A 25,235-nucleotide genomic window follows, 5' to 3' on the forward strand; every position below is an offset into this window, starting at 1 on the left:
TGTTGCTTTTTTAAAAACTATGATTAGCATCGTAATGAAATGAGCAGAATATACTTCATGGTGTCTCTCTAGTTGTGTTCCTCACAAAATATCTATCTATATATGCTCATAGTAATAGGGTAGGTACCGTGGCACATATGCTGCAGTCAGGGATAGCATGAAGAGCAGGAAGATGAATTCATCCCAGAAGATCAGACTGACCCTGGCCATTCCAGTTTCTTGCCTTCTACAGAAGGAATGAGACGATCCTAGAACACATAAGACTGTTACACAAGGAATCAGCGGCACTGTGGCCCAAAAGATGCTGATGGTCTGAGCCTTGCCTCCTCTAGTGTGCAGCACACAGAGGATCTGTCATCCTCTGATATCCTCTGGTTTGTAACACTTGTACTACAACACATTTGTTTTCCCCAAATCATTATTATTAGCAATGCTTCCCCATCATGGCTTCCAATGTGTATGGCTTTTAGAATAAGATTTATAAGGTTTTGCTTGAAGACAGCCACTGTTATTCTTAAAAAAACCTTTAGGCAAGACAGAAGCCATATATGCTATCTATTGTAAGCAAGTGATGATATTGTCGCTTTCAAATCTGTCACAACCTCTAGGATGAAAGGTTCCACATCAGAACAAAGGTCAAAGGAGCACATGTGAGGTGGGCCCGTCTCGGTGAGGGTCAGCAGGTTTTCTCTAATCCTAGAGCAGGACGGATATACTGAGCTAAAACTCTCCCTTGTAGTCCTCTTTTCCACACCACCTGACAAGGAGTCAAGCCCTAAGTAGAAAATTTGGCTTTCAAGTAAGTCTTCCCTTTGAGACGATATTTAAGGGAAATGGTATGGTTCTCTAGGTGTTAGGAAAATATTCCTGCAATATTGTTTATATTGTATTTTGCTGGCCAGGTCTTTGCCAGTCTTATGCTCTTGTGTGTTTCTCTTTCTTCTTTTTGAATGCAGTGCCCTTTAAGCTGCAGGAGGGGGAAGTCCGCATTATTCCTCTGGAGCAGTGCCAGTCCTATTTTGACATGAAGACCATCACCAATCGGATGATATGTGCTGGCTATGAGTCCGGCACTGTGGACTCATGTATGGTAAGCTGCCTTCTGACTATGCCAGCAGTCAGGATCCTACATGATTTTGGTGAGCTTGCATAGCTCATCACAAGTCATGGTGGTCTCTCGGGAACCTTTGTGAATACCGTTCATTGCCGGGAGGTGGTTGGGTCAGCCCATCTCCTTTGATCAACTTGGTACCTCAGGCAAGCCTAATTACGAGGGGCAAGTAGAAATCACAGCTTCAAATCCGCTGTCTTAAGCAGTAGAGGGACACCAGAGGGTATCGCCAGGTATAATCATGATGACATTAGAACATACATTGACAGCCCAGCTCCCACAGTGTGTGAAAGGACTTCCGTCTGCAATTGCTTGATATTATGCCATGGCCCCCATTCGATGACCAGCCTGTCACTGTCACTGCATCCAACCTCAGGATCATGGCCATAGTGATCTTCCAAGCATGCCTCACAGGCAGTGCTGGGGTGGGGTGGGGGTTCATACGTTTACTTACATCGGCTACTGTGCTGCGTCTCTCTGGGGTTCAAATGGGCAGGAGCACAAAGTAGCAGGCAAGCGAGGAGCAGGTTGTGGCTCTTCTACATTGCTGTTCCGTTGCTCCAGAGGATCAAACTGCTCCTCAGATTTCCGTAGTCAGCGGAGAGAAACCATGCTCATCCTAAGCCCAATTGCATGGCATTTGGGATGGTTCATTTTAGAACATTATGTAGAACTGATTAATTGGGGATGTTTTAATTTTCCATTTTTGGGTACTTCCCACGTTTATAAGACCAATCCAACTTAAACAATAAAATTGTCGAGGCAATTAGGTTTGATGCATAAAGATTTTTTTTAAAAAATTATGACATTTTGTGGTGTGTTATATAAGTCGTCTGACCTCACGACAAGACAGAATGGACTCTCTTCACTCAGTGCATCAATTCCTTTAAAACTCAGAATCCGTCGTGCTTATTGGAAAGTTTTGTTTACACAGATGCCCTCCCAGGCTAACCATGGAAAACTTTGTTGAAATTTTCCAATTCAATTAAGCTGATTTGGGCTTTATTGTACCCTTAGGATGATAGCCCCACCACTAGACCTCTGAACTCCCATGGCTAACATCAATTGCTATTTCTTGCAGGGAGACAGTGGTGGTCCTCTGGTTTGTGAACGACCCGGAGGACAGTGGACATTATTTGGTTTAACTTCATGGGGCTCCGTCTGCTTTTCCAAAGTCCTAGGACCTGGAGTGTACAGCAATGTGTCTTACTTTGTTGACTGGATCGAAAGACAAATATATATCCAGACCTTTCTCCAAAAGAAATCCCAAGGATAATCAGAGACTTTGTGGGAAACCTACACGGAGAATGACCCTCTTGAACAGGAAGCTGCCAAGAGCTGTACGAACAGGCGTGTCACGGACATGATGCTCAACACGCACTACAAGGTCTCCTGTTTGTTAGTTTTCCTCAGGCTTCAATCCTTTTCAACATTATCATTCATTAATTTCATGGATTCTTTTCAAAGCACAGAGCAAAGTAGGTTTTATTCTTTTGCTAGGCTAACCTTGAATGTAGTGTGGAATTATCAACCCACAGAGACATCTGGAGCTCTATGGTAACAAGTTATAGAAAGTGCCTTTTCGTTCTATTACAAAACACACACGGAGATGCACGCTCACTGATCTCCAGTTTCTGCTCAAGCACAGTGGCTTAGGGGGCACATTTCAGAACTGATCTTGGAAACTGGCTTTTCTTTATAAAAAGCCAAGATAATATACATGCTTTTACTACTTAATATACTCTTCTAAATAATTTGAAGAAATTATGAAAGACAGAAAAGACCCACAGTGTTAATGTAGACAGTTGAAGTTGCAAAAATGTAAAATTCTCTAGCCAACAAAACTAACACTCAGAAGTGAGTATAATTCTACGCTTTCTGTATTCAAATTAAGATTGTAATTTCATAGACAATCTCCATAGGACTTTCCCCATTCCTGGGGATTTTCGATGTATATCACTTAGATAACTGTGCTGTCAACAACCAGGTCAATCCTTGAGGAAATAATTTGTTTGCCTGTGTGGAAATGAATGAGAACCTTTTCCATTCTGTAAACCACACAAGTTAAAAAGGAGAAGAAAATTAAATGGTATACCATCCCCAATTAAATCTGAAAATTAGTCTGCTTGTGTTTACCCGAACCAGAAAAGTTACAGAACTAAACTTCAAAGTGTAGCAAAATGTTGCATGGAGTATAACATTTTGCAATTTCCCCCTCCTGGTGTCTAACATCTGGTGTTGCCATTTTGCCTCATTGGTAATTAAAACAAAATTTTAGAGATGCTTTTAAGCACTGGGTCACTTTATGGGGATCAATTTCCAAAGCAATTAGTGGTTAAAAGTATTTTTCCCACTAAAAAGCTTCAAAACAGAAACCTTCATATGCACCTAATTTAATTAGCCAGACATCAACGATGTAACATCCAGACGCCTTTTGAACATACAGTAGGATGCACTGCTAAACTTCACCAGCAACCAAACTGCCTCAGTGTTCCAAACAGGGACTACCCGCAATTTTATATGTGTATTTTGTACTCTTTTTCTAGCTAGTTCAAATGCAAAAATTGTTTCAACCTTTATTCTCTATGTTTTTCACCTCTTGTCTGGAACTTGTTACAAAGAGTGTGTAGCAAGTGGTTGTACTGTGGTCATGACTGTATGAAGGTTTAAGACCGTTGGTTGGTTTTGTTGTAATTGTTGGCACATAATTAATAAAATATATTTTAGCACTGGTGAACTTATATTCAGTAAAATGTACCTATTGGACTTATTTTAAATAATTCTAAATACAAATGAACTGGTAGGATCCTTTTTATTTTTTCTGGAGGACTATGGATAGAATACAGAGACCAAGTTCTAGGAAGGTGGCTATCCCTCTCATAGCACAGTGCTACCTGGTCTTGTACAGCCCACTCTCACAGGAACCTGCTCTTCTAAAGTAGCAACACTTTCGTGGTTAGTCTGATGAGTTGTAATAATATTAATTGTTCATGGCGTATTCACAGAACATCAACTCTGCTAAGAGAACTAGTAGTCCATTTTTGCAAGTATTCCTATGCTTTAGAAACCTTTCATAACGAAATCATAATCCCAAATTCTTCATTACATATTTTCTTGGAGTCCTCAAAATTTGTTGAATTACTCTAAATATAAAGATATAACACATCACATTAGGTTTGCTAGTTTTGCAGAAAATTGTTGTTCTCTTGTAAATTCAATCTTTTAAAAGCTTTACAGAGATCTGAAAATCTCCTCAGCATAGGACAAGGTGTGTTTCAGAAGTTTTTTTTTTTTTAATGAAAGAAAAATAATTAGTAATTAGATGTAGCCATACTTTTTAGCAAGACACACAAATAATTTCATGAAGTATATAAATAGCTTCATATTTATCCAACACATTGAGTGTGGATTTAATTTATGAGCAAAGTTAGGAGGATGTTGGAGCTGTAGGTACAAGATTATAGCCCATGACATAAACATTAATGCTTTCCTATAGTCTTATGCAGAGATAATTCACATTTTGAAAACGACCTGCTTCTTATTCCCTTTTGTCATATTCCTTTAATCTTTCTATTAAAACCTTTCATTGCATATGAGTATCGCTTTAAGGTTTATTTGGAAAGTGATCTCAAGGACTGAATTCCCGGTGCTATGGGATTTTCCCCTCATAGACAAAAAGGCCCAAACAGCGTTCTCACAAAGGCACACCTTGGTGTTTTCCCTCTCAGCTCTAGCATCCATTACAGCCAGATTCAGAGAGGAGTTACAGGAGCGAGGACAGTTTTCAGTGAACATCATTTATTAAATAATTTATTTAAAAAAAAATCTCAAGGAAGCAGAAGGCAGCTTCATTTAGACACATAGTTTTGTAACAGTTCCAGAAATCAGTCTATGGGAAAAGACCATTTGACAATGATACCAGGAAGGTACAGAAAGTGACTTGGACGGTACACAGCGGGTAACAGTTAGGCCCTGAGAAAAAGTTTATAAGACTTTGATGTAGACACTGACCTTTAGCATAGAGGTTCATGAAGAGAATTCTAGACAACAGGGAGGTGGCAGCTGTCAGGTGGATAAGGAAGCTTTGAAAAACTTCAACAAGAGTGCATGACTTCACAGTAGCAAACTGACTCTACTTGTGTAAACTAGCTTCTAGACACTAAATGAAGCCAGCATTCTGTCACAGCAGAAACTTGCTATAGACATCTCTACCCTTCAATATGTTTATTTTTCTAAGAGCCTCAGAGATTCCCACTGAGGATAACCTCTATCAATTTCCACCCATATCTCATTCTGTAGCGGGCACAACAGACAAGCTGTTGAGCATTTTTACAGCTATGAACTCTCAAGCCCCCTCTGGAAGACTTTTGAAGATGATTGTCTCATTTTAACGTGAGTGTCATCAATTTCAGAACCCAGGAGTTGCCCACAGCCTGTAGGCCCAGCTGATTGTGTTTCGTGACCATTTGTCTGTTTCCTGGTTGACAACATCTGCACATAAGGAGTCTCTGGGTCTACTCATAACAGTAAACAGAGCCAAAGGCAGCCTAGTACTGTTGAAACACTAGCCTTCTTTGCCCTTCCCTACAAAGGCTCTACTCAGCACAATGCTGAAATGACAGGGAGTAATGATAAACACCTTCAGTCAGGAACCAAAGCCTCCTCTCATGGGAAATAAAAGGCTCATGAGAATTTATCTTCAAATTAACGAGTTTTCCTGATGAACAATTTTTAAAAGTTTTTTTTTCATAAAGAGAATTTAGGTTGGATCTCACCTAAAGTATTTTCCAAATGCATGAGACTTATGTATAAAATAAATATATTTCAAATAAGTTTCTTTGAAAATGTTGGTATTTATAAGACAATTAACATTCCTTTACAAAAATCAAAAAGTTTCACAAAAAAAACCCAATATATTATCCTGAATTAAATATTCCATTTCCCAAACTCTGCTCAGGTAAAACGCTGTCCCTTGTTTACAAATGTGTCATGGGCATACAGTTGTAGACAGGTTCTTGGTTCTTCCATGCCCAGCAAAATGCTGACATCCCCTGTACAAAGCCTCCTCCTTGTACGAGTAATCCTCACTTCTGAGAGGGGCCTCCTTCCTAACTAGAAAGATTATCTGCAACTCGAAGCAGGGTATCCTGTGTTTTTAACTTGCTAAGGGTTCAGTCATCGTTGATGCCCCAGGTTTAGAATAGCCAAGGTCCAGCACAGTCTCACGTGTGCTCTGCTCAATGGTACACACTGTCGCTGACTTCATTGCAACAGAAGGGCCAGGCCTGGGTCTTCCTGACTTAGCAGCTGATTGGCTGGCATACTTAGATGCCACGTGATTGACCTTTGCAGTCCCTCTCCACCTCTTGAGAGCTTCTGCTCTCTCCTCCGGAGAGAGTCTGTCAAAGTACTTGGCTCTGAGAATTGGAGATGGAAACACGGATCCCTGAAGAACTCGGTATACAAACCTAGGTCACAAAAAAAAAAAAAAAATCATAGAATTATGTTCACTTCCATTGCATGGGGGACTCGTGGAGAATACAGATCAGTTAAAAGAAAAAAAAAAAAAACAACCCAGTAGATGTCACTTGGCTTCTGAGATGGAGGAAGGTAAGTCGGCTATAAAATGGCAATTAAAAATAATATTAAAGTGGGCGGGATGGTAAGCCTCTATAATTAGAGGTTAAATTAGAGGGACAGTGATGAGTTCAAGGCCAGCTTAAGCTTGACGGTGAGTTTCAAGCCAGTCTGGGCTACTGGGCAAAGCCCTGATTTAAAAACTCAAAATCATTAAAAATATGAAGCAGACGAATATTTGTTTAGCATTAGCAAATAGTAAGCACCCTCTAAACCCCTGCCAAATAAGCATAAAGACTCCCTTCCTCTACTGTCACCAGGTAACAAATGTCAACGTGATTTTTGTGGGGGGAAACATCTGAAGCACGGAAGTCTTCTGAGTGAAAAAGGTGCCTGCTGGCAGCTCCATGCCCGTGGCCCACAGGAAGTTTCTTTCTTTTTGGCACTCGGAAGACATTGTATACTATAGTAATAGTAATATATAGGGAGTCTTTATGAAGTGGCAAGGCTGAGAGATCTGCTCTTCCACCCCTGCCATGGGTGGACACAGTGTTAAAGGCTTCATCCTTGAATGAGAGTCATCCTTGAATGAGAGTGCCTTGACGTGGGATTTCTCAACCTCCCGAGCTCTGAGCTCAGACTTTTCCATTTGCAAGTTACCCAGTTTAAATATTCTGTTGAAGCTGTAAAACAGAGCAAGCCAAGGGCTCAGGGGATGGCAGAGCAAACCATAGGACATGATAAATCCTCAGATAGTCCCATGAGGCAGAGTTTCTTTATTCCTGGGAGCTTTCCATCAAACTGGATCTTTCCATGACAGAGACATATATGTCTTCACTCAGTTAATCTAGGCTGGCTTATGGTATAACTGAGACCAATATTCTAGCTAGCATGTAGGCTGACTTTCTCACTGCTGAACATGGTGCTCTGCCATTCATTCCTAATACTTACCTGAAGCCTCTGATTCTGTGTACTTACTGTCTTGAGGAGCAAACAAATTACATACCTGGGCAGAAGCGCTACGCAGGTCGTGAGAACACAGACTAAGTAGAACACGGGGTCCAGCATGTGCTTCTGCATAATCCCGTATGGGTTGGAGGGTGGGTTGCAAGTTACACACAAGGCTCCAAAAGCCAAGGCAAAGAAAAAGTAGGACAAGATGCTCCCAACAATGACCAGCATGTGGATCCAAGTCTGCAAGACAGAAAGGGCCCAGAAAGGAATGCCTATGGTGGCATATTGTGACCTGGCAAAACCTTTGTTAAAGGAACAAGTACATCTGAGCTCTGAGTGGCTGATTTTACAGACCTTACCACATGAGACACAAGGGCATAGGGGAAGAACATCCATCAAGAGTGGCTCATACGAGTGTTTGAATTCTACAAAATTAAATCAAAAATCAATGGGCAATCCCATTGGCTGGTTTAGTTGTACCGTCCATGTACCAGGAGGTGCTTGAATTTCCTTCTTTTTTATATACTTCCTCATTCGTTGTTTTATACGGTCACTCACTGATGTGATTAAGGTGTTATCTTATTTCAGTAGTCTTCAAATCTTCAGCCATTCACGTATACAGTAGAAACTGCATTTGCTCACCCATACTCTTATTCTCTTCCCTTAGTTAGCATTCAAGTGGTTTACAGCTCTCTACTCCCTTTCAATGAAGAAAGGGTCAATGAATGAGGACTTAAGACTCTCGGGGTAGAAGCTTGTAAGAGCTGCTGTGCCTTCTTCCATGGCACTTAGGGCAGCCTTCGTCACACCCAACAGTGTGCATACTGTTGGTGTCAGGAGGTTGGGCTTTCCTCCTAAGCAAAACACTGTCGTTATAAATCTCTTCCCTAGGACTGCAATTTTCAAACACGTTGCAATTCACTTTTACTTTGTTTTCCACTAAGAAAAGTACTTCCCCAAAGTATGTATCTTGTCAGAAGTCACGAAGATTGCTCATATTTTATAAAATGTAGCTCAGAAAATGTTGGCTAATTCCTTGATTAACAATGTCATGCTCTAGAACAATGGGTCTATTCTTTATTTATGCTTGCTTTCTTTATTCTTTCTTTTCCCTCCCTCCCTCTCTTCCTCCCCCCCTTTCTCTCTCTCCCCCATCTCTCTCTGTCTTTCTTGTTCAAATGCCCTCCATTGGATTTGGATTTGAGCACTATTCTTGGTTTTTTCCCTCTCACCTTATGTGCTTTTGCAAGGGACATGGCATCCCATAAATGAGTTGACATAAGGAAGTGAATGTGAAGAACACTGGGTAAAACCGCCAAGGAAGTGGGAGGTGGCCAAAATAGAGTGAGCAAGAGTTTGAAGAACATGTGATTCATCAATTCAAAATGGCTGACTCTTCTAGAAAAGGCACTGCAAAGTCCATGAGCTCTAGTTGGACATCCTCTGGCAGGAGAGACACTTCTCCAAGATATAACTCCTAACAGAGACACTTCTACAATTTTAGCTTTCTTTCTCTTTCTTGGAGACAACACTCAACATAGAGTATAGTGTTGGCAACACACTGCTCTTAGGATCTATTGGCTCCTCAACATAATTTTCAGAACATTTCTACTTGCTTAGGTTATCCAGAATGGGCTGTTGTTGCTTTGAATGAGTGAACTCCAACTGGTAAATATGATGTGTCAGTTCCTCTGGAGCACAAAAAGCCTGTGGCACATTTTTTTTGGCAGAACTAAAAGTATGGCTGACAATTGTTTAAAAGTTAAACAGATGTTCAAAGGAGACCAAATGTTACAGATTTTGGATTTCCTTCAGCCAACCTGCTATTTGCATGTTAACATTTTATCACATTTGGGGTTTATAAGATCACTCTGCATAAGAAAAGCAAAAGATACCAAAAATGTATTCATTCCTACTTTATAACTTGTTAAAATAATTTGACAATACAGCATCGTATATTTTAAACCATAACCTCACTCAGTGAGTTCCTGTCTGAAATCCATTTATTTTCCCTGATGGTAAATACACACTCCAAATGGTCAGGTATCTACCTCCTCACTCAAATGGATTTTGTGACATTTACTCTCAGTCTTCTTTGACACTGGTTTACGTGGTGAACAAGACTGGTCTGAACGCTGACCTAACAGATATTGTAATTAGATGAGGAAGATGAACATGAATCAGATAAACCCATCACTAAACAAACAATATAAATTATTTTTAAGCTTTTGAATAAAATCAAGAGAGTAAGATAAGCTAATGATGAGTCAAGAAAAGTTGAAGGGAAAAAGAGTGAGTGCTGAGATACCCAATGATCTAAATTTTATATATATATATATATATATATATATATATATATATATATATATATATATTTGAAGTTAGTAAAAGCCACAAATACAAGGTCTGGTGGTTTGAATAGGTTTGAATAGGTACGGCCCCCACAGACTCCTGTGTTTGAATGCTTGGCCATAGAGAGTGGCACTATTAAGAGGTGTGGCCTGGAGAGCCCCTGGGCAGCACCCCACGAGCGAACTTGAGCCTCGGGACCACAGGTAAGACCAACTTTTCTGCTGCAAGAAAGCTGCCTGGTGAGCTTGGGACACACGGAAGCAGAATTTCTCTAGGACCGGGCACGTTCTGTGTTTACCGGAAGTCCCACACCCGCGGATCCCGACCCGCAGCAGCTCTCTGCTCCCAGACCCGGTGAGAGAGAGACCCAACCGCCTGGTCAGGTGGGCACTCCTGAGGCTGCAGAGCGGAAGAGACCACCAACACTGCTCACCCCTGCCCACTTCCCTGGCCCAAGAGGAAACTGTATAAGGCCTCTGGGCTCCCGTGGGGGAGGGCCCAGGAGCGGCAGGACACCTGCCTGAGACACCACCGGAACCTGAAAGAAACAGACCAGATAAACAGTTCTCTGCACCCAAATCCCATGGGAGGGAGAGCTAAACCTTCAGAGAGGCAGACAAGCGTGGGAAACCAGAAGAGACTGCTCCCTGCACACACATCTCGGACGCCAGAGGAAAAAGCCAAAGACCATCTGGAACCCTGGTGCACTGAAGCTCCCGGAAGGGGCGGCACAGGTCTTCCTGGTTGCTGCCGCTGCAGAGAGCCCCTGGGCAGCACCCCACGAGCGAACTTGAGCCTCGGGACCACAGGTAAGACCAAATTTTCTGCTGCAAGAAAGCTGCTTGGTGAGCTCAAGACACAGGCCTACAGGAACAGCTGAAGACCTGTAGAGAGGAAAAACTACACGCCCGAAAACAGAACACTCTGTCCCCGTAACTGACTGAAAGAGAGGAAAACAGGTCTACAGCACTCCTGACACACAGGCTTATAGGACAGTCTAGCCACTGTCAGAAATAGCAGAACAAAGTAATACTAGAGATAATCTGATGGCGAGAGGCAAGCGCAGGAACCCAAGCAACAGAAACCAAGACTAAATGCCATCATCGGAGCCCAATTCTCCCACCAAAACAAACATGGAATATCCAAACACACCAGAAAAGCAAGATCTAGTTTCAAAATCATATTTGATCATGATGCTGGAGGACTTCAAGAAAGACATGAACACACTTAGGGAAACACAGGAAAACATTAATAAACAAGTAGAAGCCTACAGAGAGGAATCGCAAAAATCCCTGAAAGAATTCCAGGAAAACACAATCAAACAGTTGAAGGAATTAAAAATGGAAATAGAAGCAATCAAGAAAGAACACATGGAAACAACCCTGGATATAGAAAACCAAAGAAGAGACAAGGAGCTGTAGATACAAGCTTCACCAACAGAATACAAGAGATGGAAGAGAGAATCTCAGGAGCAGAAGATTCCATAGAAATCATTGACTCAACTGTCAAAGATAATGTAAAGCGGAAAAAGCTACTGGTCCAAAACATACAGGAAATCCAGGACTCAATGAGAAGATCAAACCTAAGGATAATAGGTATAGAAGAGAGTGAAGACTCCCAGCTCAAAGGACCAGTAAATATCTTCAACAAAATCATAGAAGAAAACTTCCCTAACCTAAAAAAAGAGATACCCATAGACATACAAGAAGCCTACAGAACTCCAAATAGATTGGACCAGAAAAGAAACACCTCCCGTCACATAATTGTCAAAACACCAAACGCACAAAATAAAGAAAGAATATTAAAAGCAGTAAGGGAAAAAGGTCAAGTAACATATAAAGGGAGACCTATCAGAATCACACCAGACTTTTCGCCAGAAACTATGAAGGCCAGAAGATCCTGGACTGATGTCATACAGACCCTAAGAGAACACAAATGCCAGCCCAGGTTACTGTATCCAGCAAAACTCTCAATTAACATTGATGGAGAAACCAAGATATTCCATGACAAAACCAAATTTACACAATATCTTTCTACAAATCCTGCACTACAAAGGATAATAAATGGTAAAGCCCAACATAAGGAGGCAAGCTATACCCTAGAAGAAGCAAGAAACTAATCGTCTTGGCAACAAAACAAAGAGAATGAAAGCACACAAACATAACCTCACATCCAAATATGAATATAAAGGGAAACAATAATCACTATTCCTTAATATCTCTCAATATCAATGGCCTCAACTCCCCAATAAAAAGACATAGATTAACAAACTGGATACGCAACGAGGACCCTGCATTCTGCTGCCTACAGGAAACACACCTCAGAGACAAAGACAGACACTACCTCAGAGTGAAAGGCTGGAAAACAACTTTCCAAGCAAATGGTCAGAAGAAGCAAGCTGGAGTAGCCATTCTAATATCAAATAAAATCAATTTCCAACTAAAAGTCATCAAAAAAGATAAGGAAGGACACTTCATATTCATCAAAGGAAAAATCCACCAAGATGAACTCTCAATCCTAAATATCTATGCCCCAAATACAAGGGCACCTACATACGTAAAAGAAACCTTACTAAAGCTCAAAACACACATTGCACCTCACACAATAATAGTGGGAGATTTCAACACCCCACTCTCATCAATGGACAGATCATGGAAACAGAAATTAAACAGTGATGTCGACAGACTAAGAGAAGTCATGAGCCAAATGGACTTAACGGATATTTATAGAACATTCTATCCTAAAGCAAAAGGATATACCTTCTTCTCAGCTCCTCATGGTACTTTCTCCAAAATTGATCATATAATTGGTCAAAAAACGGGCCTCAACAGGTACAGAAAGATAGAAATAATCCCATGCGTGCTATCGGACCACCACGGCCTAAAACTGGTCTTCAATAACAATAAGGGAAGAATGCCCACATATACGTGGAAATTGAACAATGCTCTACTCAATGATAACCTGGTCAAGGAAGAAATAAAGAAATTAAAAACTTTTTAGAATTTAATGAAAATGAAGATACAACATACTCAAACTTATGGGACACAATGAAAGCTGTGCTAAGAGGAAAACTCATAGCGCTGAGTGCCTGCAGAAAGAAACAGGAAAGAGCATATGTCAGCAGCTTGACAGCACACCTAAAAGCTCTAGAACAAAAAGAAGCAAATACACCCAGGAGGAGTAGAAGGCAGGAAATAATCAAACTCAGAGCTGAAATCAACCAAGTAGAAACAAAAAGGACCATAGAAAGAATCAACAGAACCAAAAGTTGGTTCTTTGAGAAAATCAACAAGATAGATAAACCCTTAGCCAGACTAACGAGAGGACACAGAGAGTGCGTCCAAATTAACAAAATCAGAAATGAAAAGGGAGACATAACTACAGATTCAGAGAAAATTCAAAAAATCATCAGATCTTACTATAAAAACCTATATTCAACAAAATTTGAAAATCTTCAGGAAATGGACAATTTCCTAGACAGATACCAGGTATCGAAGTTAAATCAGGAACAGATAAACCAGTTAAACAACCCCATAACTCCTAAGGAAATAGAAGCAGTCATTAAAGGTCTCCCAACCAAAAAGAGCCCAGGTCCAGACGGGTTTAGTGCAGAATTCTATCAAACCTTCATAGAAGACCTCATACCAATATTATCCAAACTATTCCACAAAATTGAAACAGATGGAGCCCTACCGAATTCCTTCTACGAAGCCACAATTACTCTTATACCTAAACCACACAAAGACACAACAAAGAAAGAGAACTTCAGACCAATTTCCCTTATGAATATCGACGCAAAAATACTCAATAAAATTCTGGCAAACCGAATTCAAGAGCACATCAAAACAATCATCCACCATGATCAAGTAGGCTTCATCCCAGGCATGCAGGGATGGTTTAATATACGGAAAACCATCAACGTGATCCATTATATAAACAAACTGAAAGAACAGAACCACATGATCATTTCATTAGATGCTGAGAAAGCATTTGACAAAATTCAACACCCCTTCATGATAAAAGTCCTGGAAAGAATAGGTATTCAAGGCCCATACCTAAACATAGTAAAAGCCATATACAGCAAACCAGTTGCTAACATTAAACTAAATGGAGAGAAACTTGAAGCAATCCCACTAAAATCAGGGACTAGACAAGGCTGCCCACTCTCTCCCTACTTATTCAATATAGTTCTTGAAGTTCTAGCCAGAGCAATCAGACAACAAAAGGAGATCAAAGGGATACAGATCGGAAAAGAAGAGGTCAAAATATCACTATTTGCAGATGACATGATAGTATATTTAAGTGATCCCAAAAGTTCCACCAGAGAACTACTAAAGCTGATAAACAACTTCAGCAAAGTGGCTGGGTATAAAATTAACTCAAATAAATCAGTTGCCTTCCTCTATACAAAAGAGAAACAAGCTGAGAAAGAAATTAGGGAAACGACACCCTTCATAATAGACCCAAATAATATAAAGTACCTCGGTGTGACTTTAACCAAGCAAGTAAAAGATCTGTACAATAAGAACTTCAAGACACTGAGGAAAGAAATTGCAGAAGACCTCAGAAGATGGAAAGATCTCCCATGCTCATGGATTGGCAGGATTAATATAGTAAAAATGGCCATTTTACCAAAAGCAATCTACAGATTCAATGCAATCCCCATCAAAATACCAATCCAATTCTTCAAAGAGTTAGACAGAACAATTTGCAAATTCATCTGGAATAACAAAAACCCCAGGATAGCTAAAGCTATCCTCAACAATAAAAGGACTTCAGGGGGAATCACTATCCCTGAACTCAAGCAGTATTACAGAGCAATAGTGATAAAAACTGCATGGTATTGGTACAGAGACAGACAGATAGACCAATGGAATAGAATTGAAGACCCAGAAATGAACCCACAAACCTATGGTCACTTGATTTTTGACAAAGGAGCCAAAACCATCCAATGGAAAAAAGATAGCATTTTCAGCAAATGGTGCTGGTTCAACTGGAGGGCAACATGTAGAAGAATGCAGATCGATCCATGCTTATCACCCTGTACAAAGCTTAAGTCCAAGTGGATCAAGGACCTCCACATCAAACCAGACACACTCAAACTAATAGAAGAAAAACTAGGGAAACATCTGGAACACATGGGCACTGGAAAAAATTTCCTGAACAAAACACCAATGGCTTATGCTCTAAGATCAAGAATCGACAAATGGGATCTCATAAAACTGCAAAGCTTCTGTAAGGCAAAGGACACTGTGGTTAGGACAAAACGGCAACCAACAGATTGGGAAAAGATCTTTACCAATCCTACAACAGATAGAGGCCTTATATCCAAAATATACAAAGAACTCAAGAAGTTAGACCGCAGGGAAACAAATAACCCTATTAAAAAATGGGGTTCAGAGCTAAACAAAGAATTCACAGCTGAGGAATGCCGAATGGCTGAGAAACACCTAAAGAAATGTTCAACATCTTTAGTCATAAGGGAAATGCAAATCAAAACAACCCTGAGATTTCACCTCACACCAGTGCGATTGGCTAAGATCAAAAACTCAGGTGACAGCAGATGCTGGCGAGGATGTGGAGAAAGAGGAACACTCCTCCATTGTTGGTGGGATTGCAGACTGGTAAAACCATTCTGGAAATCAGTCTGGAGGTTCCTCAGAAAATTGGACATTGAACTGCCTGAGGATCCAGCTATACCTCTCTTGGGCATATACCCAAAAGATGCCTCAACATATAAAAGAGACACGTGCTCCACTATGTTCATCGCAGCCTTATTTATAATAGCCAGAAAATGGAAAGAACCCAGATGCCCTTCAACAGAGGAATGGATACAGAAAATGTGGTACATCTACACAATGGAATATTACTCAGCTATCAAAAACAACGAGTTTATGAAATTCGTAGGCAAATGGTTGGAACTGGAAAATATCATCCTGCGTGAGCTAACCCAATCACAGAAAGACATACATGGTATGCACTCACTGATAAGTGGCTATTAGCCCAAATGCTTGAATTACCCTAGATGCCTAGAACAAATGAAACTCAAGACGGATGATCAAAATGTGAATGCTTCACTCCTTCTTTAAATGAGGAAAAAGAATACCCTTGGCAGGGAAGGGAGAGGCAAAGATTAAAACAGAGACTTAAGGAACACCCATTCAGAGCCTGCCCCACATGTGGCCCATACATATACAGCCACCCAATTAGACAAGATGGATGAAGCAAAGAAGTGCAGACCGACAGGAGCCGGATGTAGATTGCTCCTGAGAGACACAGCCAGAATACAGCAAATACAGAGGCGAATGCCAGCAGCAAACCACTGAACTGAGAATAGGTCCCCTATTGAAGGAATCAGAGAAAGAACTGGAAGAGCTTGAAGGGGCTCGAGACCCCAAAAGTACAACAATGCCAAGCAACCAGAGCTTCCAGGGACTAAGCCACTACCTAAAGACTATACATGGACTGACCCTGGACTCTGACCCCATAGGTAGCAATGAATATCCTAGTAAGAGCACCAGTGGAAGGGGAAGCCCTGGGTCCTGCTAAGACTGAACTCCCAGTGAACTAGTCTATGGGGGGAGGGCGGCAATGGGGGGAGGGTTGGGAGGGGAACACCCATAAGGAAGGGGAGGGGGGAGGGGGATGTTTGCCCGGAAACCGGGAAAGGGAATAACACTCGAAATGTATATAAGAAATACTCAAGTTAATAAAATAAATAAATAAATAAATAAATAAAAAAGAGGTGTGGCCTTTTGGAATAGATATGGCCTTGTTGGAGGAATTGTGTCATTGTGTAGGCGAGCTTCAAGGTCTCATTTTATATATATATATATGCTATACTCAATATCCTTGCTGCCTGTAGACTGTAGATCAAGATGTAGAACTCTCAGCTCCTTCCTACTCCAGCACCATGTCTGCCTGCAGACCGCCATGCTTCCTGCCATGATGACAATGGACTGAACTTCTGAAAGTGTAAGCCAGCCCCAATTCAATGATTTCCTTTATGAGTTGCCTTGGTCACGGTGTCTTTTCATAGCATTGCAACCCTAACTAAGACACAAGGAGAATCTAAAAGCATCTCCACTAATAGATATGGTAAGTAGTGAGGTTCTGATGTGACAATGAACTCAAAGCATCTGAGAGGCTCGACGAGGAATACCATTGTGCCATCCCTTGAACAATGAAATGAAGCTAGGCATTGGTTAAGAGTTCATTCCAAGTGTAATAAGAAAATATAAGAAATCTTTGCACAAAGAAATTAAAAGTATTTTATATTGTCTCAAGGGCATAAAGTCCTCATTCAGAAAAGTCAACAGAATGGGGTCACGGCACAGGATGTCACTGACTGTAGTCCAAAGCCATCAGCCTGACCTCAAAGCCTATTGGGCACAGATAGTGATTTCTTGCCACTGACTCACACTGCTATGAAGTGCCTACCAGTGACTGAAACAGAGGAACAGGTATCTTTCCCTTTTCCTGAACTCAGCATCATGGCACCTGGTGACCCTGAGTTTTTCCCTGAACGACCCTTTTCCCACAGTCTCATTGCTCTTCTGAGGGCTCGGCAGGTCCACTGCTAACAGAAGACTTGCCACCAAGCACAAAGAACGCACTCACCAAACTCTTGCTTTCAATCACCAGGTGGAGGAGAATAATCAATAGAGCGGCTGTGTTCAGGGGATTGCCAAAGGTAAAGATGTCGATGTCAGAGCCCTGGTAGGTCTGCAAGGAGAGAGCAGGGGGCGAGCGTGAGGAACTGCACACACTTGTTGGTGTAACACCATTTTATCTATGGCTCAAATGTGCCTTGGGTATTCTCTGCAATAGTTCTACTAACTGGTCACTTAGGAAAAAGGACCATTTTCACAGAAGAGGCTGACTGTCCCAGGTAGACTATCCATGTATATTGTGAGCTTTTAGGTGGAATTCCTCTTCATTCTGAATTGTAATTCTGGAAGCTTTCGTTCATAGTTTTATTTTAGCTCCTAAAGGCACACATCAAATTCGTCCTATCCAATACACCATTGAAACAACAGTTACAACCACCTTAGGCTTATACTTCTGGGAAGACACCGCCCTCCCTGACCCACACATCTTGAAGTCCTTACACCATTCCTCAGATGGTATGATTCTTTGCTTTCTCAGTTCCCACTTCTGAATACACTCCCAGTTGCTTTGTATAAATTCCTCTTCAGGAGTAAGATACCTGAGGGCTGGAGAGATGGCTCAGTGGTTAAGAGCACTGACTGCTCTTCCAGACGTCCTGAGTTCAATTCCCAGCAACCACATGGTGGCTCACAACCATTTGTAATGAGATCTCATGCCCTCTTCTGGTGTGTTCAAAGAGAGCTACAGTGTACTTATATATACTAAATAAATAAATCTATTTTTTAAAAAAAGAGTAAGATAGTCATAATATTCAAGGAAGCCTAATTCAAATACTTTAATTTGAACAGGGCAGAGAAACTGACAGCCTAGTTAGCATCATTGGTGTTTACTCTAATGGTGTGTTCTGCCACCCTACTTCATGGTTTCACACGTTTCTTTCTGGAATAAGGTGCAGAAAGATACCAGCAACCATGACTATTGGGCTCGGGGCCAGCGTAAATGTTTAAAGTGAGTTTTTCCACACTCTTTGCCTACTTCTGTTACTTCCTTCCCAAATCATCTGTAAAAAATGGTTCCTATTAAATTTTGAAGATATTTTAATATTCTGGGTATAAGACTGATAGAATTAGCCTTCTAATAGGCACTCTTATGTTTCTTATAATAGGCTTTGGCTAATTTATTTATATGGCCAAAATGTAAATTTTATTTAAGCCACTGAAAAAAAAATCAGTAGACAGTTTAGTGTTAACAAGAGGCCCAAGAGAACTCAACTAGGTACTTGATTAAATCCATAAGCTAGCATATTGTGAGAGGTTATAAGTCAGTCAACTGAGAGTCACCCAGAGACCAGAAGCAAAGTACATAGAAACATCATTGGTTCATTAATAGCAAACACAGCGAGCAATGACTTACAAAGTAAGGCACAAAGAAGCAGACCAGGCTTTGATAAAAGGCATCCAACAAGGTGATCCAGAAGGTGAGAGGCAAGTATTCCTGGAAATGAAGTACAAATAAGAAAGAAGTAAAAATTAGCAAGGGCCAGAGCAAAATAATAATCTGTTCCTTCTTTCTCTATGCCACGATGCATGGTAGGAGAAGATTTGTTCAATGTTGTACCTGTATGGTTGGAAATGTAACACCCAGAAAGGAATTCTGATCCATTTAAAGAGTGGCTGGACCAGTTTACAACCCCATAAACAGTGGCTGAAGGTTTCTTTTTCCTCCAATCCTTTTCAGCTTGTCAGCTGTTTTGTTGCTCTTAGGCATCCTGCATTGGGTAAGATGTATGAAAGTGTGTGTGTGTGTGTGTGTGTGTGTGTGTGTGTGTGTGTGTGTGTTTATATATACATATAAATGTAACAATAATACCTGAAGAAAAAGCGGTCATGATTTTGAGAGAAGACAGGGTGAGAGGGTGAGATGGGGAGAAGTTAGAAGGAGGAAAAGGAAAGAGAAAATAATGTAATTATATTTTAATTAAAAAGTAAAATAAGATATAGTTTATTGTGCTCAACATGTATTGCTCATGCTTGTGTGTATTTGTGTGTGTGTGTATGAACATGCGTGTGTGTGTGTGTGTGTGTGTGTGTGTGTTGCTTCTGCTTGGGACTGACTAAACTACAGGCCACACATGTTAAACATGAACTCCACCACTGAACTGTATCCCTAAGCCCTTGTGGATCTATGAAATACTGGAAGCATGGATAGCTAGTTGTCATAATTTTCCATGCCTATTGATCAGAAAGCATTATTGCAAAACTTATCCAAACCCATCACTGATCTTGTACACACTGTTCCTCCAATTACCATCAGCTCTGTCTATGATCAACTAGACAGCCATCTTAACCACCTCCTATGCTCCCCTCTGTACCCTCAACACAGTCTCTCACGCTATAATGTGAATATAAAATGTCCTCCAATCATCTTATGTCTTCCAAGCTTGGTCCCAGCTCAGTACTGTTTTGAGGTTTGGGACTGTAAGTGTGAGGCCTGGCAGGCAGAAGTAGGGTCAGCCTCACTCTAGTTCTAGCTGCCTAGTCTTTAAGTCACTCTTTCTACTGCCTTCAATCTTCTCTCCTCCTGTCCCTCCTAACATGACCAGCCACAAACAAAACAAAACAAAATAGAAAAGGAAAAGAACCCGGTAAGGTAAAACAAATCTTTCCTCACAAAATAGGCTATGCCAAGTATTTGGTTATAATAATGAGAAAAGTGAAATAATATAAAAAGAGCTATAGAAGTAAGCAGAAGGTTCTCGAAACAAGAAACAAAATGGCTAGTAAATAATTTAAGAACAGTCAACACCCTTTGGCTATCAGGAAGTACAGATTAAAACCAATTTATGATCTTATTTTACATTAGTGAGAATGGCCAGGGTCAGGAATACAAATGGCGAGAATCGGCGGTACTGATGTGGGGAGAGGGGCATCCTTATCCACTCTTGGTTGGATTAGTGCAGCCACTCTGGAAATCAATCTGGAGCTTTCTCAAAAAACCAGAATTAGAACAAGTATACGATCCAGTGTTAGCACTTCTGGCTAGTCCCGAAGGACTTTACATCCTACTTCGGAAATACTTAGAAGTCCATGTTCATTGCTGCTGTAGTCAAGATACCTAGAAAACAGAGCCAACCTAGATGTCCATCAACTGACAGATGGATAATGAAAACACAGTTCACAACCATGGGGAAATATTGCTCAGCTGTAAAGAGAGACAAAATCACAACAATTGCTGGTAAATGGGAGATCTTCAAGAAATTATACTCAGAGAGGCCACGCATGCTCAGAAAGATGACAGTCACATGCTCTTTCTCATGTAGATTCTAGTGTTGACTCTGTTTTGTTTGTTTAATTTGGAAGGCATGGAAAATCCACTGGTTTATAAGCTAATTTAAAAATATAATAGCTTTTTTTATAGGAATTTGAACAAAAGTATCCTGTAGGGGGCACAGGGACCATGCTGCTCCCAGAAGGCATGGTAAACTAACTGGAAATCTCAGTGCTGGGCGCAGGATGCTTCTCTGTGAGTTCTTAGTTATACAGGCCTCAGGGACAACCAAAACAACAAAAGCTATCACCATTGGTCTTGGCTGTCACCATAATTAAATGGTAAGACTTTACTGCTGAAGAGACCATGTCTTGCATACAGAGCATAGATTAAACCAACCTCAACTGACTAGAAAACTTACTCCTTCCTGGCTAGCTTACACAGTGTGAGAAGGCACTATGCAGGGGTTGGGGATTTAGCTCAGTGGTAGAGCGCTTGCCTAGCAGGCGCAAGGCCCTGGGTTTGGTCCCCAGCTCCGAAAAAAAGAAAAAGGAAAAAAAAATAGAGAAGGCACTATGCAGGCTTCTGGGGGGGTAAAAAAGAAATTAATGATTGTTGCAAGCACTGGAGATTGCTTCAATTTACTGGTATTCATTGGTGCAACAGAGTCGTGATAGTTTTGGGAATAACCAACCACCTTCTGATTAGATATCTGGTCTGCTCCAGAGGAGATATTTCATGCCTGGCCCTGCAAACCTGGGGAGATCATAAGCCCTACCTAGTAACCTACCACTGTTATATTAAATAGTCAAGCTGTCAAATTGCATTCTAAATGTTTGTGTTTATACCTACAAATGCATGCTGCTTTCAACTTTGGTCAGAGACAGTGACTTCATGAAATTCATAGGCAAATGGAATGAACTAGAAAATATCATTCTGAGTGAGGTTACTCAATCACAGAAAAACACACTTGGTATGCACTCATTGATAAGTGGATATTAGCCAAAAAGCTCAAATTACCCAAGATGCAATCCACAGACCACAGGAAGCTCAAGAAGAAGGATGACTGAAATTCTGATGTTCCCACTCCTTCTTAAAAGGGGGAAAATATCCATAGGAGGGGATATGGAAGCAAAGTTTAGAGCAGCGACTCAAGGAAAGGCCATTCAGAGCCTGCCCCACATGTGGCCCATATATATACGGCCACCAAAACTAGATAAGATTGATGAAGCTAGAAAATGCATGCTGAAAGGGACTGGATATAGATCTCTCCTGAGAGACACATCCAGAGCATGTCCAATACAGAGGTCAATGCTAGCAGCAAACCACCGAACTGAGAACAGGACTCCCTTGGGGGGAATTAGAGGAAGGATTGAAAGAGTTAAAGGAGCTTGCAACCCCATAAAAACAACAATGCCAACCAACCAGAGCTCCCAGGGACTAAACCACTACCCAAAGACTATACATGGACTGACCCAGGGCTCCAACTGCATAGGTAGCAGTGAATAGCCTTATTGGGGCACCAGTGGAAGGGGAAGCCCTTGGTCCTGCCAAGGTTGGAACCCCCAGTGCAGGGGAGTATAGGGGGCAGTAAGGGGGATGTATGGGGGGAATACCTGTATGGGGAAGGGGGAGGGGAGGGGATGAGGGCTTATGGACAGGAAACCAGGAAGGGGAATAACAGTTGAAATGTAAGTAAAGAAATATATCTAATAAAAAAATTTAAAAAAAGAGTTAATGCAGAAATTCTTAACTGATCTAATTGCCAAGTATAAGTAACTCTGAGTGCTCAGCCATGGGTGAATGACCTAGACCAACCTCCCGTCACCCAAGGGAAGGCTTAGGGAACATTTACTACAGGATAGAAAGAACGCAAGAGTTGGTGAAGGAGGAGGAGGCTATGAAAGGCTGACTTCTGGGTGACATGGCTGTTGTGATGCATCACCTCATGGCAGCTGTAAGTACATCCAAGCCCATCAAAAATGCCAAACAGACGGGGGCAGGATCCCTGAGGTCCCACGCCAGTAAAGGAACTATCAACAGTAGATGGTGGCTGAGGAACTTACTCTACACTGGGAACAGCTAACGAACTCCCACATCCATATGTGCATGGGTAGCACTGAGTGGACTGAGATTGTCAGTAACAACAGAAAACAGAAACCATGAAACTAGGCGGGGTGGGGGGGATGATGAGGAAGCTAGGGGAAGGTGAAGTGAGGTAATGATGGAAGGATGTGATAAAATACAGCGTATAAATGTACACAACTTTCAAAGAACAAATGTATGTGTATATATGTGTGTATATATCATTGCATATGTGTGTATATATATATACACACACACACATACACACACACACACACACACACACACACACACACACACACACACACACTACAATACCAGCCATTTATTTTCTAAAAATCTACGTCAGTTCATGACATTGTCTTAATTGGTCAACTGCCTCCTCCTAGTCATCCCAACGATTCTTGTTGCATTTCCAATATAACTGAAGTTCCCTCCCACGACACATCAGGTCCAATTCACTGTTCCCACTCATTCTGTCTTCACTATCACCCCACAGCATCTATTCACTTCCTCCAGATTATCCTCCTTGCTGGGAGTTCATCCTTATGCCTCCCACATGACTGGTTCTAGTTTTCTATATCCCAAATATCATCTCCCCACAGAGGCATATCAGACTAGCCTAACCCAGATGCCCTTCAACAGAGGAATGGATACAGAAAATGTGGTACATCTACACAATGGAATACTACTCAGCTATCAAAAACAATGACTTTATGAAATTCATAGGCAAATGGATGGAACTGGAAAATCTCATCCTGAGTGAGGTAACCCAATCACAGAAAAACACACATGGTATGCACTCATTGATAAGTGGATATTAGTCCAAATGCTCGAATTACCCTAGATGCCTAGAACAAATGAAACTCAAGACGGATGATCAAAATGTGAATGCTTCACTCCTTCTTTAAAGGGGGAACAAGAATACTCTAGGGAGGGAATAGGGAGGCAAAGTTTAGAACAGAGGCTGAAGGAACACCCATTCAGAGCCTGCCTCACACGTGGCCCATACATATACAGCCACCAAACTAGATAAGATGGATGAAGCAAAGAAGTGCAGGCTGACAGGAACCGGATATAGATCTCTCCTGAGAGACACAGCCAGAATACGGCAAATACATAGGTGAATGGCAGCAGCAAACCACTGAACTGAGAACGGGACCCCCGTTGAAGGAATCTTAGAAAGGGCTGAAAGAGCTTGAAGGGCCTCGAGACCCCATATGAACAACAATGCCAAGCAACCAGAGCTTCCAGGGACTAAGCCACTACCCAAAGACTATACATGGACTGACCCTGGACTCTGACCTCATAGGTAGCAATGAATATCCTAGTAAGAGCACAGTGGAAGGGGAAGCCCTGGGTCCTGCTAAGACTGAACCCCCAGTGAACTAGATTGTTGGGGGGAGGGTGGTAATGGGGGGAGGGTGGGGAGGGGAATACCCATATAGAAGGAGAGGGGGAGGGGTTAGGGGTTAGGCCTGGAAACCGGGAAAGGGAATAACAACTGAAATGTAAATAAAAAATACCCAATTTAATAAAGATGGAGGGGAAAAAAAGAAAAAAAAACCACTTCCTCCTACCACTAAAAAAAAAAAAAAAAAAATCTCTCCACCCTGTCATTCACAAGGAAGGCATCACAATCATGGAAAGTCTCTCCTATCAGAAAAACTGCTAAGGTGTTTTGGTTCTCAAAATTGAATGCACAGTTCAGGGTGGAATTCCGGCTCTTTTATTTAAGTGCTTATATGACGTTTCACACAAAGCAAGTACTCAAGATATATGTTAGGAGACATCGCAGCCAAACAACTGAAAATGGATTCTTGTTCTACCATCAGACCTGCTTAGATGGTGACCTGCGTGCAGATGGATTCTGAGGATGTGTTCAGACCCTAGAGGAAGGAACATTATGGCTTTTTTGACAAGTGTGCACAGGCAAGAAAGTATCATATTCTTGGTATTGTCTTTTCTTAATGTGCCCTTCTTAGTCTTTTTTTCCCCAAATATAAACGCAGACAAAATGTCCTTGAGAAATCTTATTGTCTCCTAAAGAATAAAGCTTTATAAATATACACATGATCTACATGAATTCTATTTTTCAAACGACTACGCTTTGAACCTTTTCGTAATATTGTTCCCTTTTCATGTCCTTTGTCTTCTGTAAAATCAAACAATGGAGACTCATTGTTTCCAGCTCATAATCCCCTGCATCTTCTTTCACTATTTCTTTAATGACCATGATGGGGATATGTGTCTTTCTTCGCCCAAGTCTTCATAGAAT

At 41.3% G+C, this 25,235-nt stretch overlaps 2 protein-coding genes across 8 annotated transcripts in view; one reads left to right on the forward strand and one right to left on the reverse strand.

The window, feature by feature from the left end:
- The window catches only part of Corin (corin, serine peptidase), a 230,059-nt gene extending 226,191 nt beyond the window's left edge, over positions 1-3,868 (forward strand). For 5 of the 6 annotated variants that reach the window (XM_008770139.4, XM_063272920.1, XM_039091707.2 and 2 more), the window contains 2 exons: positions 957-1,090; positions 2,193-3,868. In XM_008770139.4, the coding sequence (XP_008768361.1) occupies positions 957-1,090; positions 2,193-2,387 (329 nt within the window). In that variant the 3' untranslated portion in view covers positions 2,388-3,868. The remainder of the gene's footprint in view (positions 1-956; positions 1,091-2,192) is intronic. The other variant, NM_182473.2, reaches the window with a different exon arrangement.
- A 1,024-nt stretch (positions 3,869-4,892) lies between these two features.
- Positions 4,893-25,235, reverse strand: part of Atp10d (ATPase phospholipid transporting 10D (putative)) — a 100,765-nt gene continuing 80,422 nt past the window's right edge. For both annotated transcript variants that reach the window (NM_001427806.1, XM_063273341.1), the window contains exons 20-23: positions 19,019-19,099; positions 17,615-17,719; positions 7,695-7,882; positions 4,893-6,579 (exon numbers count right to left, since the gene is read on the reverse strand). In NM_001427806.1, the coding sequence (NP_001414735.1) occupies positions 6,267-6,579; positions 7,695-7,882; positions 17,615-17,719; positions 19,019-19,099 (687 nt within the window). In that variant the 3' untranslated portion in view covers positions 4,893-6,266. The remainder of the gene's footprint in view (positions 6,580-7,694; positions 7,883-17,614; positions 17,720-19,018; positions 19,100-25,235) is intronic.

This window comes from Rattus norvegicus, chromosome 14 (assembly GCF_036323735.1).
Source record: "Rattus norvegicus strain BN/NHsdMcwi chromosome 14, GRCr8, whole genome shotgun sequence".
NCBI classification, from domain to species: Eukaryota; Metazoa; Chordata; class Mammalia; order Rodentia; family Muridae; genus Rattus; species Rattus norvegicus.